Source organism: Chiloscyllium plagiosum, chromosome 9 (assembly GCF_004010195.1).
Source record: "Chiloscyllium plagiosum isolate BGI_BamShark_2017 chromosome 9, ASM401019v2, whole genome shotgun sequence".
NCBI classification, from domain to species: Eukaryota; Metazoa; Chordata; class Chondrichthyes; order Orectolobiformes; family Hemiscylliidae; genus Chiloscyllium; species Chiloscyllium plagiosum.
Genome location: NC_057718.1, coordinates 100,705,230 through 100,725,773, shown reverse-complemented (window position 1 = coordinate 100,725,773; position 20,544 = coordinate 100,705,230). Strand labels below are relative to the sequence as shown.

The window sequence follows — 20,544 nt, the reverse complement described above, 5'->3', positions numbered from 1 at the left end:
CGGAGGTGGTGGCAGACATGGCAGTAGGGGTGACGGAAGTCACTGAGCGTGTGGCATCAGTGATGGTGTGAGGGCCGGAAGTGGCTGTGGGAGTGGCCATGATGGGGGCAGAAGTGACATCATCAATCAGCGTGGGGGTGGTAGCTGCATCAGCCTTAATCTACATACCTGAGAGTCATGAGGTTTCCAGCCAATCATGTACAGAATCTGAAATGTTGCTGGCACCGACCCATCATCATTTCCATACATCTCTTCAGAGACAGACAAAAAAGGCAGTGCGTTTCAACATGATTGTTACATACATTCAAGTGTTACTTTAGAATAAAATCAGAAGTCACATGACACCAGGTTATAGTCCAACAGGTTTATTTGAAATCACAAGCTTTCAGAGCGCTGCTCCTTCGTCAAGTGAAGGTCAAATAAACCTATTGGACTACAACCTGGTGTCGTATGGCTTCTGATTTTGTCCACCCCAGTCCAATACCAGCACCTCCACATCATGGCTACTTTAGAATAGATAGCAACAAATAGAAACCATTGCTGGCAAGCTCAGGAGGATAGTTAGTAAACTTCAAAAATAATGGCAAGTTCACAACTCATGCTGTTATTAGTATGGGGTATGGCCAGCAAGTTAAAGGAGAGGGACATGCTGTGTGATCAGTCACCCCACTTTGCTGACTGATTTACACTGTTCCATCATCTGCTTTGCACAATGGCAGCCCACCCTCTACTATCCGATTAGTGATCTAATCTTACCACTATATGTCTTTGGATGAAGGTAAAATTGTAGAATTTCAATTAGAAAAATTCACAGGTTGGATCAAATGCACCATCTAATATTCGGATATGCACAAAAATATTTTAAGTGAACACCCAGATGAAACTGTTGAATTTAAAAAGTATATGGGAAAGAATTCTTTGTGCAAATTACTCCAAATTAACCAGTTTTTTTTTAAAAAAAGGTTTTGAGAACTAAAGCTTAGCTTTACTGTCATTATCCAATGAAGGCTTACCACTCAAGTCTCTCAGCTCAGGTCTAATTAAAAAGCACTCCCAATAAAAGCGACATAGCTTTTCCTGTCCTGCATACGGGTCAGGACCCATGCAAGTCGGCAATTTCAGTCCTCACTTTAACCTACAATTTCAGCCAAGTATCAAGTACTGTATCATTGCAGGCAAGCAAAATGCAGTCAAACTTATTTCAGTAATTTTTAAAAAATTGCAAAGTTTCACTTGATGAAGAGAAGATGAAGAGTTCTTCTAATTGAACTACAACTTTAAACCGAAGCTATTTTCACAATTTGATTTTGTTACTGATAATTTGTGGAACCATTAATAAACAACCTATGTTTCAATTCACACCAAATTCAATTTGAACTCTAACTCTCAGGGTCTCACCTTTGTAAACTGCTGCAGCTGCCAGCATCGTGTCCCTGTGCAACAAAGGTTTCCTGGACCAAGCACAATTGCTCTCCCCCATACCTTAAAATTCAAAGCGAATACAATAAGATAGACTTTAAAAAGAAAATTCTCATCAAGTTTCCAGCATAGACATGATGGGCCAAGTGGCCTATTTGTCCTGTTTCATTCCACAATTGTCTTCGGTGTCGGTATATTGGTACACCTCAACTGAAATGGTTCACAGAGAGCAATAAACAGAAAGCTGTTTCATCGATTTTTAGCAACTTCTGTTGAGTTTACTATTTGTAATTATATTTTTAGAGAATATTTTGGAAATTAAATTTCAAATGACTGAAGTCCTCAATTACACTGCATCCTGTCACTAAATCAGTTTGCATTTAAGTTGTAACAGTGTGACACACATCTATACCCACCTTGCAAGTCCTCCATTACTTCAAAGATTCCTGGATAATTGACCAGGATCTCATCAATGTCCTGTACGAAATGAACAAATGCAGTTTAATATAAAACACTTCTTTTTGATGCAATACTAATATTTAAATAACTGAACCAATCAACTCATATTCTTCCCTTTTTAGTTTCCTAATTTCACAAGGCCAAACAATAATTGTTTAATGTCTGACTAATCTAGAAGGGCAGGCCAGAGGTTTGCTTTCGTTCTCAGTTTAAGCTGAAAGTCCACTGTTTTCTGTTGATGACGAACTCAAACTCACTTATTACCAGCAGACAGTACAAAAATGATTTAGTTTATTTATGGATATACTGTTGTCACTCACGCAAGTAAGGGATTATTGATTAGCTAACAAAGTGTAATAAGACATGACATTAATCTGATGGGGTTAACAAAAAGTTCTTCATCTCAACAAGTTCTTCATCTTACCACCAGGATGAGAGGACATTTAACAAAGACGAGCCATTTTACTCTTGACAGTTGGAAGAAATGACACTATCAGAAGTCAAAGGCCATTTCTCTTGTCTATCTTCTTGGCCAGTGAATTGAGATGGTACGTGATGAAAAAAGTAGGAAATCACTTTTAGCTGCAAAGCAGTTACAGCAGCTAAAAAAGTATTGTATGAATCGTTCAACATCTCAATTTGTTACACAATTTTTCATAATTAGCAGTGATTTAGTTTGACGTACCACGGTTAGCATAGTAAATCCTGCTTGCGCCAACAGATTTCCCAAGTCTGTAACAGCAGTAAATGGTGATACGTGGGGTGCAAATCCTCCTTCACGCTCCAGTTCTGCCAGCTGTAGAGAGCAACGAAGTTCATATAGTGTCTCCCCTCCCATCATGGCACCAACGAACACTCCATCTGCTTTCAAGGAAGAATGAATCTGCAAAGTGCCGGATAATCAATGTAAACAGTACAGGCACCACAACTGAGAAAACTACAAGCCAGCAAAGTGCATGTCGGTGAAGGTTTTAACCAGATATCCTCACCCAACAATTCTGTAATTTTGGGCTACAAGATGATGAGAAATTAAAACAACCTTGTTCAACATCGTTCCTGTGGAATCTCCTAATGTACCTCATCATTCCGAAACACATAATCCTTGTTTAACACTGCCCTGTTTACTGTTATTTTTGCTTGGGTGTTAGTTCATTTTCAGGGTCTGTTTCTGAGAGTTATGTTGCTAATTTCAGTTTTGAACGTCACTGTATCATCCCAAATCAGTCATCTCACTCGGAAGGTCGGAATGTGGATATAAATTGTGACAACCGGCCCGACAAAACTTGAAGTTGCACTGACAAAGGAATTAATAATTGTAATTGCTGAATCACAAACACAACCAGAAATTGTGACTTTGAAAGTTTTGTTTACAACAATTCAAATGTGCTTCTATAGGTCAACTCTGAATTCAAATACAACTGTTATATAAAGCTGTGGCATTGAAAATATCCCAGATAAAATTCTGAATTGCAGATATTTTATCTTTTAGTTATTTTTGGTGTTATTGTCACTTATAAATAACATTATCATTGATTCTAAAAGATTTTCATCAAATATTCTTTTACTTGTAAAGAATATTGTTTGCCAGTGAGATTTTTCATTGATCCATGAGATGTAGGTGTCTACGGCTGAGCCAGCATTTATTGACCATCCCCAAGTGTCCTGGAGAAGGTAGTGGCATGCTGCCTTCTTGAACCACTGCAGTCCTTGAGGTTCGGGGGACACAGTGTTGTTTGGAAGATTGGGCTGAGGACATCCTCTGAGGAATTCCTGCAGAGGTATCCTGGATTGATTTCCAACCATCACAATCATCTTCCTTCGTGCTCAATATGAATCTAGCCAGGGGAACATTTTCACCTAGATTTCTGTTGACTCCAATTTTGCTAGGGCTCCTTGATGCCATACTCAATTAAATGCTGCTTTGACATCAAGGGCAGTCACTCTCACCTCACCCCTAGAATTCAACTCTTTTGTCCATGTTTAAGCCAAAGTTGCAATGTGGATAAGAGCTGAGTGGCTCTGGCAGAACTGAAATCAAGTGACAGTGAGAAGGTTATTCCTTTCCCAGTGTCACTTAATAGCACTAATGATCACCTCTCCCACCAGTTTTCCGACACCAAGAGTTGATAGGGCAGTAATTAGCCAGGTTGGATTTGTCCTGTTTTTGTGCTCAGGACATACCTAGGCAATTTCCCTCATTTTCAGGTGGACACCAGTGTTGTAGCTGTTGGAGCAGCTTGACTAGGGGGTTGGCCCCAGTTCTGTGCCACAAGCCTTCAGTACAATCACTGCAGAGTTGTTATAGCTAATAGCTTTTTCAGTATCCAGTATCTTCAGCTGTTTTTTTTAAAAATAGCACATGGAACGAATTGAATTTTCGATGGCTAGCATGTGTGATGCTGGGGAGCTTGGGAAGAGACCTGAAGACAGATACGAACACTTCCACTTTACCTTTTGCACTGATGTGCTGGACTCTCCAATCATTGAAACTGGGATATTAGTGGAGCCTCCTCCACCTTCAGTGAATTACCTCATTGTCCACTACCATTCACCACTTGATTTGACAATATTCAGAACTGAGAGCGTGATTAAGTGGGAAAGTGGAGTTGAGGAGTATCATATCAGTCATGATCACAATGAAAGAAAGAATATTCCTGATGGGTCGATGGCACTTCTGCTCCAAATCTTGTGACATAAGCAAGAACACCTGCTTCTGACCCCAGTCAGATCTCTTTCAAACTGAACCCAAGAAACTTTTTAACTAAATTGAAATAATTGCTCATCTTAGACTCTGTTAAGCTCATGGTTTTACATTTTTTCTCTCCAATAATAAAGTTGCCACTGAATAAATAAACTTACATTAACACTCCAGGAAGCAGTACATGGCTAAAAACCATGATTCTCATTAAGAGTGACTGAGTTAATTTGTAAACCCCTTCACAAAAATTGATAAATACCCATATGCCACTCATTTAAAATTTAAACTATAAGTAGATATAATTCATACACCTTTCACCATAATTTATAAATGTGATTATTCATGTATTTTCAATTCTAATGTATAAACAGTGTATCCACAGTGAAAAAGCAGAAAAGTGAAGATCAGGATTATCGGGTCAGCCATAATCTCATTGAATGCGAGAGCAGACTCGATGGGCTGAATGGCCAGCTCTGCTCTATTGTGGTCTTAGAATTTTTGAATAGACAATAAAGTTGAACTGAACTGAATAGATTGAATTCCAGTCTCCTAACATTCACAATTTACAAACCTTATCCTGTTTAAATTTCTTAATGGACTAGCTCTTCCTGTAACTGCTTCCAGTCCTAAACCCACTACCCCATGAGAACGTATACCTTATACTATGGCCTCTTTTTTTCCCTCCCTTCCTTTGATACCATCATTCCTTCCATGCACCTCTATGCAAAATCTTGATTTTGTGTAAGCTTTCATTCATATCTCAAATGGGTTTCCCTCTTTGAATCATTATGAACAACTTGTTAAATATGATATACATCACACAGTTATTTTAATAGCCCACCCTATTAGACTGGTCACTTCTCTTTCTTATCACAAATGTGAAACCTTGTCCAAACCATAGTTAGATGCATAGCCAACTGTGTATTTTTTATCAAAACAGACAGAATCCTAAAACAATACCATTTCAGGAAAGTAAAATGGGTGAGACCACTTTCACAGATGTGTTCTCCTGTTGACAAATACAAAATATGAAGAATTGGTTGTCCGTATGTGCATTCCCTTTTGGGAAAAGTGAAAGCACTATCCCAGGAAACTAATGTTAGATGATAAGTGGACTGAATGTTTATTCAAATCAAATAAAGATGAATGATTTTGATCACAGATGTAACAAATATAAAGCATTGGGCTATAACATCTTTATATGGCTTGTCAGAATAGAAACAAGGCCAAAATGTTACTTCTGTCACTTTCTATGCTTCATTGCTACATGCCGATGGATCATAATTATAGATTGTTGTTTTCGAGATTATAACACAAGTAACATAATGATGGTTGCTTATATAGAACTGAATGTGTTTATACAAAAAAGATTGATCTCTCGGAAACACTGAAATCACAATTACAAAATCATGTTATTAAGATTACCTATTAAACACGATTTTCAAAACCAACATTAGTTAAGCAATAAAAGTATAGTCAATTTGTTTTGGATCTTCTCATTTAGAGAAGGTAATCTCACCTGTTTGAATGCACGAGGGAGGTCATTAACCCAATGCAAACTAGAAATAAGAGAAACAGATTTTAATAAACGTTGTTTTCAATCTTTTCAATTACAAGTAATCTGGGATGAATTTGGTTTTCAATTGTCTATCAATTTAAATCAAATGCTTTTGTAAAATTGAAATCTATATCCTTTGCAAATCACACCTCCATCTTTGAAGATGCAGAGGCGATCTTATTGAAATCTCTAACAGCTTGACAGGTTAAACACAGAGGTTGCTTCCCCTCATGGCAGTCTGGGACTGGAACGGAATTAAGGGGCATCAATTTAAAATAGAAATGAGGAGGAATTTCTTCTCTCAGATGGGTTTGAGTTTCTTTGGAATTCCATGCGACCCAGAGCTGTGGGGCCAGAGTCTTTATGTATATTTAAGGCTGAGACAGATGGATTTGTGATCAATTGAGCAATCATGGGTTACTGCGAAAGGGCAGGAATGTGGATCAGCCATTATTCTATTGAATGGTGGAATAGGCTTGAGGAATGAACAGCCTAACCCTTTTCTATTTCTTATGATCTTGATTGCACAGTATTATGTCAACACTATCATAAGGATTTAACTATACCCATGGGAACCAGTCAGTTGGTTTTACTCAGTTTGCTGAGGTTGTTCAAAAATCACACTTCATGTACCTTAAACTGCTAAGAATGAGGTCAAATGTGTTTTCCTTGAAGGGAAGAAACTCTTCATCTGCTAAGACACGATAGGTGGGAATTTCAGTCTTAACTGGATGTTTCTGTAAAACAACATTTAAACCACAAGTTACAAAATTAGAACTGTCCAACTGGTACAGTTATTAAGGGAACAAACCTGCACCATACAATTAACTCAACACTATTTCAATTTCCTCACAGTTCCTTCCTTGAAAGTTTGCACTGCCTGATTGATATTATGTAACTACAAAGCTGAAAAACATTTTTATTTAATTTAAGAGCTCCCGTCTCACTGAGGAGGCCTCAGATCAATACAAATCCAGTAATCTGCTTTGAAAACACTGCTTGATTTTTGTCAACTGCGACAAATTCCACCACAGCAGCTGAGACAATCCACAACATTCTAAAACAATTAATCACTAAGCGATGGTCTAGTGATATTGCCAGTACACTAGTAATCCAGAGACCCTGCTGACGTTCTGCAATCCAGGTTTAAATCCCACCATGACAGATTGTGGAATTTGAACAAAATATATCTGGAATTAAGAGTATAATGATAACGATGACACTGTTGATTGTTGGAAAAATCTATCTGGTTCAGTAATATCTTTGAGGAAAGATAATTACCATCCCTATCTGGTCTGGCCTACGTGTGACTCCACAGCTGATAAATTAGAGATGAACAATAAATGCTGCACTAGCAGTGGATGAATACAAAAGCTTTCTATTTTGTACCTCCTTAATTTCTTTCAACTAATAATTCTTGGGCTCAGTATTCCAGAAGCTTGGTCATTGCTTCCAACAGTATAGTGGGGAGCAGTAGGTCTGTGAACTGACGCAGAGATCAAAACAGCCTTTGTTTCCAATTTAACAATGGGAAAGTGGAAGATAATGACTTTGTTTGCGAGTTGAGAGAAAATATTCCCTTCAGTTTAGAAGTCATATGTTTACACTGAATGTCTCGACATCAAAAGGACTGCACCAGTTCGAGAAGCTCGGCTCACCACTGCATTGTCAAGGACAAAAAGAAATGGGAAATAAACGCTAGTTCTAGCCAGTGAAGGCAATACCCTCTGAATAAAATCACAATTGAGGGTATAATCGTTATACATTTCACTAAAGTCTGAGTAAAACACAGCATAAAGAAATCCATTGGTGTACTTACCAAAACATTGTCTGCAATATCAACTTGAAAGAGCGTTTGAACTGTTTCCTGAAATGAAACAAGTAGAAAACTCAAACTAATTTTTCTTTTACACAGAATTACTCCAATCTATTCACTGTTCTGAATAATAGGTTCCGTTAGGGGTATCGGAATTTCTGTGAACTATAAAGGTTTTATTCAATTGACAAAAAGAGACCTAAATATAAATTTAGATTCTCAGATGTAAGAAATGCTTCAGTTTTAGAAGAATGAGTCATAGAGTTGTACAGCACAGAAACAAACCTTCGGTCCAACTTGTCCATGTTGACCAGATATTCTAAATTAATTTCATCCCATCTGCCAGCATATGGCCCATATCCCTCTAAACCCTTCCTACTGACACACCCATCCAGATGCCTCTTAAATATTGTAAACGTACCAGCCTCGTCCACCTCCTCTGGCAGTTCATTCCACACACACCACCCTCTGCATGAAAATGTTGTCCTTTAGGTTTCTTTGAAATCTTTCTCCCCTCACCTTGTATTTATGACCTCTAGCTTTTTTTTGGAGGGGGGGGGGTGCTATTCACCCTCTCCATGCCCCTCATGATTTTATAAACCTCTACGGTAACCCCTCAGTCTCCGACACTCCAGGGAAAACAGTGCTAGCTTATTCAGCATCTCCCCATAGCTCACCCTCCAACCCTGCCAACATCCTTGTAAATCTTTTCTGAACCCTTTAAAGTTTCACAACGTCCTTCCAAAAGGAGGGAGACCAGATCTGAACGCAGTATTCCAAAAATGGCCTAAACAATGTTCAAGAGTTTGATTCATTTATGGTCACATAGAGAACAGCTGGTGTAATATTAGACACCCTGACTAATCCAGAGTTTAATGGCAGTGTTGTAGCTCAGGACAGTTCATACAAAGACATAATAAGTGGAGAATTACAGAAGTCTGATACCACAAAAAATTGTGCAGAACTTCTGGTGTAAGAACTAGAAAGTTAAAGTGTGATATCAGGTGGAATTCAAATTTAACTCAGAAACCAGCCTAAACTGTACCAACCAGCAAGCACAACTACATCACATATCATTTTGGAAGGCTGCAATAACCCAACTGCTCATATTTTCTACACTCTAAGAGCTACAAATTTTAAACCATTTTTTAATACAGGAAAAAGGAGAAACTTTAAAATGGTATGTGATTTAAATAGGCACCATTGGAGTGCAGTGGATAGCATTCTGACTCTGAGCCAGAAGCTCTGGGTTCAAGTCCAACGGCCAAGGAAGGTGTGATCACTATGTAGCCAAGTAGATCAACTTTCAACTTGCAAATGCTACCAACACATGTCAGTGCAGTCGCGGGCAGTAAGAGTGGGCAAGGCGTCTCCCTGGTTATCCCGATCAGCCATGTGATGGAAAGAACCTTGAAGCATCTTGCTTCAGATTGGTGGTGACATCACGGGATTTGATCCTAGTCTGCCTGGATAGATTTGGGACCTGGCTCTTTGCCCTTCCTGTGGTGGGGATCACAGCACTGTGGGTCAGACCTTCCTTTGGGCAGAGAACTAAAGATGATACAACTTAAAACCAGATCTGCAATGAGAATGAACATTTATACATCGCCTTCAGATTTAAAATAAAGTATTTGCCACTATCTGAGCTAATGTTACCTTGTTTAGATTTTCTGCTATATAGCCTTTTCCGCAACCAATGTCCAATGCAAGGGGAAAAGTTCTAAAGCAAAACAAAATTAAATCACACATACATAAAATTTCCAACAAAATTGTGCTAGCATTTGAACTGGAAGACAGAAAGATTAGAAGGTTGAGCACACTGCAGATATACAAAATACTGAACTAGTCATTACTGAAGAGATAACACAATGATGTCAAACTTACCTTACAATATCAAAAACACGGTCCACAACTCTGCTTCCAACCTGCACAATTGCAAAATTATTGTGATCTAGAGGATAAAAAGATAGCTCATGACTGCAACTTAAATATAAAGAAACGGTTTGCTTCATAATCGATCAGCCATAATCTAACTGAATGGCAGAACCAGACTCGAGGGGCCAAATGGCCTGTTCCTCTCTTACAGGCTTCATCCAGTAAATCCCAACCCCCTCACCTCTCCCAGGTTTTCGTACAAGATGTAGGTGCAAGTGTGTCTCCGTTCCCCCCCATCCCCTACCTACTCCCTGCAAACAGATAATTTCATTTCCTCTGGTGATCTCTCAAATTAGAAGCTTTCAGGTCAGGCACTTTCCAACCGAATATTTTATATCTGCTTCCAGAATGCATAAAGTAGGGGTTAAGGCTAGACCTGGCAGAACAAACACAATGGATCAAATAGCCTACTCCTCACCCTATTCCTTACAGACTTATTTTCAGTTATGATCAGTATAACATCAAAACTAGAGTCATGTTTTAAGCAGACTATCCCAAGGGTATCAAAGAGTCAAACATTTACATAATTCCTTTAACAAAATGAAATATCACAGGAACATTAAGACAAAATATGACACCATGCTATATAAGGATTTAGTCAAAAGGCAGACTATTGTTTAAGTAGACAGAGAGAGGCTCTCAAAAAGCAAACAGCCATCTGGTTGTTCTTCTGAATATAACATAAATTTAACTTACAAGCACACCAAGTGTTTAATAAAGCAAAAGGAATTTTGCTTTCCAATGTGAGGGAACTGAATATTAAAACAATGAGAAAGTCTCGTTCCAACCGCACAAGGTGTTGGTACGGCTGCATCTGCAGTATGTGCACAGTTTTGATCCTTGTGTTTAAAACTGGATATATTGACATTGGAGGAGTTCAAAAGAGATTCACTAGGTTGGGATGAATGGGTTGCCTTATCCAGAATGGCTAAACAGGTTAGGTCTTTATTCATTACAATTTAAAAGAATGAGGGATGACCTCATTGAAACATACAAGATTCTGAGGGGGCTTGATACGTAGGTGTTGAGAATTTCCACTAGTGGGGTAATCTCAAATTACGGAACATAATTACAGTTTCCTCCCACAATCCAAAGATGTGCAGGTCAGGTGATTGGCCATGCTAAATTGCCCAAAGTGTTAGGTGCATTAGTCAGGTGGGTTACTCTTCAGAGGGTCGGTGTGGACTTGTTGGGCCAAAGGGCCTGTTTCCACACTGTAGGGAATCTAATCTAATTTAAAACTGAGATGAGAAAGAATTTCTTCTCGTAGAGGGTAATTAATGTCTGAATTCTCTACACCAGACAATTGTGGAGGTAGATCACAGGAAGTATTTAAAGAGGATGCAGATAGATTTAAAAAAAATAGCAGGATTGAGGGCAGATCAGTCAGGGTTTGATTGACTACTGCTGCTTCTATTTCTACTGCTTTTTGGACAATGTGACCAAAATCTAGGTCAAGAAGGCAGACTTTAATGAGTGCCTTAAAGGAGGAGAGTGAATTTCAGTGCTGCGGGACCATACAGCTGAAGGCATACCCCTTAATGAAGTGTCTGAAATCAGGGAGGCTGAAGGGGCCAGAAAGAGAGCAACGCAGGGGGTTTTGGGTCTGGAAGAGGTGCCACAGACGGGGAAGAACAAGGCTATGGAGGGATTTGAGGAGAATTTAAAATTGAGACCAATGCTTGACTGGGGATCAATGAGGGTTAAAAGGTGATGAAAGGCAAACAGGATGAGGGCATATGATTCCAGATCTGTCGGAGACTGACTCAATTCTTTTGACTGCCATCTGACAAGGCTGAGTGACAACTGAAGGGCAATTAGGGTTGGACTCTTAATACTGACCATACCAATAATGTCTACATTCCACAAACGAATGAAGAGTTGAGATCCCAATGAATGGCAGGAACAGGTCAGAGGGGCTAAATGGCCTCATTTCTAATGAATGAGTGTGAAGAGATATTTCAGCCATAGCTTACACCAAGCGAGCAACTTGTACTATTGGTTTTAAGTGTTACTTAATGCCTACATATCGTTGTAAAACGTGATTTATTAATGTGCAAACCTCCTCTTTCAGATAATCATATTTTCCGCTTTCGGGGAGGGAGGACGCCCAGTTTTTCTGCCGCCGTTTCATCTTTCTGTCAAACACGTTCATCGGGCTGTCGAACCTCGATGACCAAGGCCGCCACCCGGTGGAGCGGGCGATGCTCCCGGAGCCCGAAGGATGGCCGAGGCTGGAGAAAAACCAGAGGCACCCATCATACCGGGCGGGCCAGCAGCGGAGTCGGCAGGGAATCCCGCTCATCTATCCCCAGGGCGCCGACTGAGTGGGGGAAGGCCGCGGAAAGCGTGACGGTAACACTGGCGCCCTTCCCTCTGTCCTTTCTCTCCCGCTCTCCGGGAGCTGCGACCGGATATAAACTCACCCGAGCCTCCCCGCCGACTGGAAGGAGCTGAGCACGCCAGCACGGCGCATGCGCCTGGCGACCCCGACCGAACCATTCACCACGGATAGGAGAGGAGAGGGGGGTTTTCAGGGAGAGCGGCGGTCGGTGTCGGAAGAGGTTGAGCGGAGCTGGAAACTAATCACCCCCCCCTCTCCCCGCCACGGTGGAAGAGGTGCCGTAAGCTTGAGCACGCCCCCGGGTGGAGGTGAAGGGTCAGGGGACACTGGCCTGGGGTTGCACGCGGATCTGAGGTGGGTACGCGCGATATGGGCACACGGCTGGTTGCCCAGCGACTATGCCCTTTCCCTTGGCCGAGCGGTACTGTCAGCGCCTGGTGAAACTGGGGTGGCGGGTTCGAATCCAACTGGGGGGCGGCGGGAGGATATAATTAAATTCTAGTGGTATTGCTATTCTAGGCCCTCCTGTTCACCCAGGGCGATCAGTAAGAGTAAATGGGTGGAGTTTGAGACCAAGTCACTCTAGTGGCAGATGCAGTCCCAACATTTAAAGGATTGTGGATGTGAAAGGTTAGAGGGATATGGGTTAAACAAAGGTCCCTGGGACTAGTTCATACCAGGGAACCTGGTTGGCACAGACGAGTTGGAACGAAGGGCTTGTTTCCATCCTCTACGGACGTAGAGGAAATATCTCGACAGTACTGAAAGAGCTCATGGAATTTGGGAGGTGATGTGAGTGAGGACATTTTAGAAATTGTTGTTTGAGATGGGAGAATAAGACTTGCTGAGGGGTGTTGGATCGGACATGATTTCATTGACTGCTGGAGCAGGTATGATGGGGTCCTATGTCTTATGGGTATACCCAGCCCGACGTGGCAATGCTTACATTATCCTCTGCAATATAACGATGTGGGTGTGGATATGATGATGTTGAAGAATCCAACAGACATTTATTACAACTATCGTAGAGTCAAACAGGACAGAAACAGACCCTTTGGTCCAACTCGTAAATGCTGACTAGAAATCCTAAACTGTCCCAATCCCATTTGCCAGCATTTGATCCATATTTCTCTAAAACCTTCCAATTCATATACCCATCCAGATACCTTTTAAATGTTGTAATTGTACCAGCCTCCACCATTTCCTCTGGCAGCTCATTCCGTACATGCACCACCCTCTGCATGAAAAAGTTATCTCTCGGGTCCTTTTTTAAATGTTTCCCCTCTCACCTTAAACCTTTGCCCTCTAGTTTTGGAGTCCTTGAGGAAAAGACCTTGGCTGTTTACCCTATCCATGCCCCTCATGATTTTATATAGGTCACCCTCCCAGCCTACAGTGCTCCAGGGAAAATAAAGCCCCAGCCTATTCAGCCTCTCCCTGTCGGTCAAACATTATGTAGAAACATTACATTCACACATAAATGGACAAAATTAAGGTATTAATTATAACATAGGGACATGCTTCCAGTAGAATCCTATGGTTCAAATGATCCTGGGATAATATGAACTATAAGATTGTTATACTCTAAGGTCACTTGTGAAATAAAGGTGTACTGAAAGACTCATCTTCAGATATAACACAATAATATGGATGTAGGAGTAGAATTTTGGATGACCTTAAAGTTAGAAACTAGAACGAAGGTTGAAGTGGGTGGTGTCATGCTGGAATATTGGTAAGTCTGTTTTGGATATCTAATTTCAGAAGTTGCACGACACCAGGTTATAGTCCAACCTGATGAAGGAGCAGCACTCTGAAAGCTTGAGCATTCAAATACGCTTGTTGGACTATAACCTCATGTCGTGTGATTTCTGACTTTGTCCACCCACCCCAGTCCAACACTGGTCCCATCACATCTTGGATAAATAATAAAGAAGATGGTAGATGAGATTTAGAAATTAAAAGAATTGTTGAGCTAGCCAAAAATAAAAGCAAAATGCTGTGGGTGCTGGAAATCTGAAACAAACATAGAGCTTTCTATTTGAGGGCAATATAGAGGGCAGCAGAAAGCAGCATTAGTGAGACATAGTTAGCTGATGGATGGAATAGAGTGATTGCAGAGGAGTGAGGCTGGTGTTGGATGGATGATCACAATATACTGTTGATAGCAGATCTGGTAGGAGCAGCTACCAACAACAAGCAAGGGGAAGCTGGAATGTTGATCAGGAGTGCATTGGGAACAGTTAGATCTGGAGGTAGAGAAAGCATAAGTGAGGGTGTACGTAGATGAGCTAAGGCAGGGTTGGATAGTGGGGATACGATGGCCTAGTGATATTGTCACTGGACTGTTAAACCAGAGACCCAGATAACATTCCAGGCACCTGTGTTCGAATCCCAAGATGGTAGATGTTGGAATATCTGGAACTGAACACCTGCTTTCTGCCCTATATTTTGTATAATTTGGAATTAAGAATCTAATGACTACTACTATAAATCCATTGCCACTTGTTGGGAAAAACCTATCTGGTTCGTTAATGTCCTGTAGGCAAGGAAGTCTGCCATCCTTACCTGGACTGGCCTACATGTGAATCCAGACCCACAACAATGGGGTTGACTCTCAAATGCCCTTTGGGCAATTAGGGATGGGCAATGAATTCTGCCTGGCCAGTGACTCCCTCATCCTGTTAAAGAATAATGAAACAGTAACGGTCGATACCTGCATCTCATAAAGATCATGAGAGAAGTATTGAAAGTAAACCAAGCAATTCATGATTTGGCAATGACAATGACCTCGCAAAACTCGCTAATGACAATCATACTTTTACACTACAGAATTAACTGAATAGTTTATTCAGTGACAGAGAAACCATCAAATGTTGTTCCAGCTCCAGTTACAGCAAATGACTTACAGCACAAAAAACCAATAAATACTATAAGCATTGGCAAACTTTCAGCAGGTCAGGTAACATTGATAATGAGAGAAAGAGAGTTATCAATTTGACGATCTTTTGTTAAAACTGACGAGTTGTGTTGCTCTGTTCACTGATGCTGCCTGACCTGCTGAGTGTTTCCAACATTTCTATTAATATTTGCCCAAAATTGGAAATATATGGTTTTCAAAGCAACAGTTGACATACAGTGCTTTTTGTATATCAATCGGCAGTTGTTATTTTTGTCTGCCCATATAGATCAATGGGGCATTCATCAACAAGACGTCTTTTTGGGAATATTTCTGTGGAGTTTTCCACAGTAATCTTCTTATAACTATCACAGCCAAGGCAGAGCTGCTTTTGGGCATTGTGGACATTTGAAATACTGCAAAGTGGACCTCAGCAATAGGTCTAACTGGTGGAAGGACAAGCTAATAACAGTGATTTTACACAAGGCAGGTTCCAGATTTAATTAACAGGCACTATGGCCATGTAGAGCTTAATGCAAATAAGATCATTTTTGCCAACTATTTGATATTGTCGAAAATGTGACGCTGGAAAAACACAGGTCAGGCAGCATCTGAGGAGCAGGAGAATCGACATTTCGGGCATAAGCCCTTCATAAGCAATTGTCAAGGGACTGCATGTATAAAGGCTTGGTAGTAGATTGCCTGTTCTTAGTTGGGATTTCATTGGAAGGTGCTGTGAGGGTAAAGCAAAATATGTTTATTCCTCAAGGACTGTTCAAATGATTGGGGTGACCCATTTAAAACTGAGATCAGTGAAATCATTTCTCACTAAGGATCGTGGTCTCTCTCTCTGAAACGACTAAGGATCGTGGTCTCTTTCTGAAACAACGAAGGAAACAGAGTCCTTGAGTATTTTTAAGGCAAATGTAGGTAGATTCTTGTTAAGCAAGGGGGTGAAAGGTTATAGACAAAAATAGAAATTTCTGGAAAAGCTCAGTAGGTCTGGCTGAGTCAGAACTGAGGAAGGGTCGCTCAATCTAAAATGTCAACTCTGATTTCTCTCCGGCCAGACCTGAGCTTTTCCAGCAATTTCTGTTTTTGTCTGATTTATAGCATCTGCAGTTCTTTCGGTTTTTATGGGGGGAATCCGGATTTGAGGTTACAATCAGATCAGCTATAATCTTATTGAATGGCGGAGTAGGCTCGAGGGCCTGAATGACCTTCTGCTCTTGATCTGTATGTTTGTATTTATGTAAATTGTAGTTCAGAAAATCTCTGTCTCGGAGAAAAATGTAACCACTTCACTTTTGATATTTCAACTTGCTTTATTTTCCCTGAGATATTTATTCATTGAAAGTTGTATTTTTGTTGTTGCAGTTTTATCAAGTCAGAAAATTGAATGAAAATGGTGTCAAGATCCCAGGAAATCATGAACGATGGACGTTTCAGTCAGGTGATGACTGACCCCAGGTTCTGGGAGATGCCTGACAAGGAACGTAAGATCAAGATTGATAAGAGATTTCAGGGGATGTTTCATGATAAGAAGTTCAAACTGAATTACACAGTGGACAAGCGAGGAAGACCAATCAACCACAGCACCACAGAGGACCTGAAGCGATTTTATGACTTGGATTCCGAGGACTCTGACCTAGGAGAAGGTGAAGACGTGAAGGAGAAAAGAAGAGGAAAGGTTAAGAAAAATCTGAAACAGAGAGGAAAGGATGGTCCCAAGAAAGATGCAAAAGGCACCGCATTGGACAAAAAGAAGGGAAAGCAGGGGATGTTTTTGAAATCTGATGTGGATAAGGCGGCAAGGCAGGACCTGGAAACTGAAAAGTTGAACAACAATCATGTTGAAGAGTCTACTAAGACACCAGTTAAACATGAAAAGCTTAAAGGACCTGCCAATGAGATGGGTGTAATTAAAGATGATGGTGCTGAAAGCAGTGATAAAGAGATGGAGCAGATAAGTGCAAAACAGGTAAAATCCACATCCAAACAGAAGAAACAGCCGAAGAAAAATCTTAACATAAATCAAGATATGGGGAAACAATTAGAAGCAAGGAATCACGAAAATCAAGAAAGGTGTTTGATAAGTTGGAGTTCTTCAGAGCATGAAATTGAATATGGTATGTGACTTTCCTGAAATTATCATTTTTCCTCTGACTGTGCTGGATCCAGTGGGAATCTCAATTGCAGGTAGAAAGTGAGGACTGCAGATGCTAGAGATCAGAGTCGAGAGTGTGGTGCTGGGAAAGCACAGCAGGTCAGGCAGCATTCGAGGAGCAGGAGAATCAACATTTCGGGCAAAAGCCCTTCATCAGCCCTTTCCTGTACTTATACCCAAAACGTCGATTCTCCAGCCTCTTGAACGCTGCCTGACCTGCTGTGGTGTTCCAGCACCACACTCTCGATCCGGAATCTCCATTGAACCTGTTCAATTTATTTGTTTATTCACGTTTTTCCTTTGAAACTTTGTTCTCTGCCTTTGTTATTGATTTGGATAGTTTTGTGCGTAGGAACAGGATCCAGGTGGGTAGTTCTTACATCCTGTAAGAACAAGGCTAATCGGCAACTGAACACCTGCTTTCTGCCCTATACTTTGTATAATTTGGTGAACACAAATTTGCCAGGTTAGATTTCAAAATTAATAACTGATACAGCATCATTAGCTATGAGTAGAAGGGAGTTCCAAATTCGTTCCACCCTTTGTGTGTGGAAGTGTTTCTTCATTTCAGTGCTGAAAAATACAGCTCCCACTTCTCCACTCTGCCCCTTAATCCTAGTGTTCCCAATTAGCAGAAATGTTTTCTCTCAATCCACCCAGTCTGTTCCCATTAATATCTTGAAAACTTTGATCCAAGGAACACAACCTTATTTGGGCAGTCTGTCCTCACAATTCAACCTTTCATGTCCAGCAGTTATTATTCTGGTGTGACTCCATGCTGCACTCATTCTTTGCAGTTTGAATCTTAAATTATGCTTAACTGTTAGGATCCTTGCATCAACTTTGGACATCAAGTTTCTTGTTGACAGCTTTGTTCATTTTTGAGATCTCATTACAGGTTTAAGCTTGATTGAGTTGGTCGCGTTCATTACTGTGAATGAGAATGTTGTGAATTCATGCCTCACTACCGAGCTAAGTCCATACCTCACTACTGAGCTCAGTCCATATGCCAACCTAACAATCCAATGCCGTGTTAAGTGAGTGTGGCATTGTTGGAGGTACCAACATTTCTGTGCCTTCACAGACACAAGGTTTTTGGACCGTGTTTGAAGAAGAGCAGGAAGTTTTTCTACAAATGTATCTGGCAACTGCGTTTAAGTGTCGCCTTCAACTTTGGCACAAGAGGCCAGAATTAATTGAGTGTACAGGTACATTTAGATCTGTGCATTTGCAGTAGCCTGCATCTGAACCATGCTACAGCCAGTGTTCATGAATGGTGAACAACTAGGGAGGCAAGAGAATTATAAACTAAATTGATGGCAGCAAGTATCAAATTTGGGAAGGTATGCAAGCAAGGCAAATGAGAATTGTATTAACACAAGAAATGTTAAACAGACTGTGACAAGGAGGGAGGGACAGTACAAATATAAGAGTAAAGCAACAAATACGTCGATAAGTTACAAAAAGAGGATAAAATGAAGCTGAAAATTCTGTGTCTGACTGCACAGAGCATTTAAAATAGGAATGTAAATAGAAATAAATAAATGAGTTGATAGCCATTACAGAGACAGGGCTGCAGGATGGCATGGATTGGGACCTGAACATTTAAGGGTACAGGGCCTTTAGAAAAGACCGAAGGAAAAGATGGAGGGGTGGCTCTGTTAGTTAGTTCAATTTAACATAATGGAAAGAGACAACCTAAGTTGAGTGGCAGAATATCAAAATGGCTTGGGTAGGGATGAGAAATAATAAAGGCAAGAAGTGCTGGATGTCTTGAAATGCATGAAGGTGGATAAATCCCCAGGATCTGATCAGATTTACCCAAGAACTCTGTGGGAAGCTAGGGACGTGATTGCCAGGCCCCTTGCTGTATAGTTGTATTGTTGATAGTCACAGGTGAGGTGCAGGAAAGACTGGAGGTTGGCTAATGTGGTACCACTATTTAAGAAAGGTGGTAAGGACAAGCCAGGGAATTATAGGCCGGTGAGCCTGACATCATTGGTGGGCAAGCTGTTGGAAGGAATCCTGAGGGACAGGATTTAGATGTATTTGGAAAGGCAAGGACTGTTTAAGGATACGCAACATGGCTTTGTGCGTGGGAAATCATGTCTCATGTACTTGATTGGGTTTTTTGAAGAAGTAACAAAGAGCATTGAGGGCAGAACGGTGGGCGTGATCTATATGGACTTCAGTAAGGCGTTCGACAAGGTTCCCCATGGTAGACTGATTAGCAAGGTTAGATCTTGTGGAATGCAGGGAGAACTAGCCATTTGGATACAGAACTGCCTCGAAGATAAAAGACAGAGGGTGATGGTGGAGGGTTGTTTTTCAGACTGGAGGCCTTTGACCAGTAGAGTGGCACAAGGATTGGTGCTGGGTCCACTACATTTCATCATTTATATACATGATTTGGATATGAACATGGCAGGTATCCTTAGTAAGTTTGCAGATGACACCAAAATTGGAGGTGTAGTGGACAGAGGAGGGTTACCTCCGATTACAACGGGATCTTGATCAGATGGGCCAATGGGCTGAGGAGTAGCAGATGGAGTTTAATTTAGATAAATGCTAAGTGCTGCAGTTTGGGAAAGCAAATCTTAGAAGGACTTATACACTTAATGGTAAGGTCCAAGGGTGTGTTGCTGAACAAAGAACAAGGTTGGAGTGCAGTTTCATAGTTCCTTGAAAGTGAAGTTGCAGGTAGATCAGATAGTGAAGACGGCATTTGGAATGCTTTCCTATATTGGCTAGAGTTTTGAGTATAGAAATTGGGAGATCATGTTGCGGCTGTACAGGACACTAGTTAGGCCACTGTTGGAATATTATGTGCAATTCTGGTCTCCTTCCTATTGGAAGGATGTTGTAAAACCTGAAAGGGTTCAGAAAAGATTTACAAGGATATTGCCAGGGTTGGAGGATTTGAGCTATAGGGAGAGGTTGAATAGGCCTGGGCTGTTTTCCCTGGAACATCGGAGGCTGAGGGGTGACCTCATAGAGGTTTATAAAATCATGAGGAGCATGGATAGGTTAAATAGATAAAGTCTTTTCCCTGGGGTGGGAGCGTCCAGAACTAGAAGGCATAGGTTTAGGATGAGAGGGGAAAGATATAAAAGAGGTCCGAGGGGCAACTTTTTCACGCAGAGAGTGGTGCGTATATGGAATGAGCTGCCAGAGGAACTGGTGGAGGCTGGTACAATTGCAACATTGAAAAGATATCTAGATGGGTACATGAATAGGAAGGGTTGAGAGGGA

The 20,544-nt window shown here is 40.9% G+C and overlaps 2 protein-coding genes across 6 annotated transcripts in view; one reads left to right on the top strand and one right to left on the bottom strand.

Annotated features, from left to right (window-relative positions):
• The window catches only part of ndufaf5 (NADH:ubiquinone oxidoreductase complex assembly factor 5), an 18,761-nt gene extending 6,306 nt beyond the window's left edge, over positions 1-12,455 (bottom strand). Inside the window, exons 1-11 of one of the 4 annotated variants that reach the window (XM_043696636.1) lie at positions 12,312-12,455; positions 11,948-12,119; positions 9,835-9,875; positions 9,607-9,670; positions 7,954-8,001; positions 6,768-6,871; positions 6,096-6,135; positions 2,564-2,761; positions 1,836-1,896; positions 1,399-1,482; positions 169-251 (exon numbers count right to left, since the gene is read on the bottom strand). In XM_043696636.1, the coding sequence (XP_043552571.1) occupies positions 169-251; positions 1,399-1,482; positions 1,836-1,896; positions 2,564-2,761; positions 6,096-6,135; positions 6,768-6,871; positions 7,954-8,001; positions 9,607-9,670; positions 9,835-9,875; positions 11,948-12,119; positions 12,312-12,361 (945 nt within the window). In that variant the 5' untranslated portion in view covers positions 12,362-12,455. The other 3 variants (XM_043696635.1, XM_043696637.1, XM_043696638.1) reach the window with 3 other exon arrangements.
• A 43-nt stretch (positions 12,456-12,498) lies between these two features.
• Positions 12,499-20,544, top strand: part of esf1 (ESF1, nucleolar pre-rRNA processing protein, homolog (S. cerevisiae)) — a 74,928-nt gene continuing 66,882 nt past the window's right edge. Inside the window, exons 1-2 of one of the 2 annotated variants that reach the window (XM_043696627.1) lie at positions 12,499-12,583; positions 16,503-17,254. In XM_043696627.1, coding sequence (XP_043552562.1) covers positions 16,525-17,254 — 730 coding nt within the window. In that variant the 5' untranslated portion in view covers positions 12,499-12,583; positions 16,503-16,524. Of the gene's footprint in view, positions 12,584-16,273; positions 16,284-16,502; positions 17,255-20,544 lie in introns of those variants that run through there. The other variant, XM_043696628.1, reaches the window with a different exon arrangement.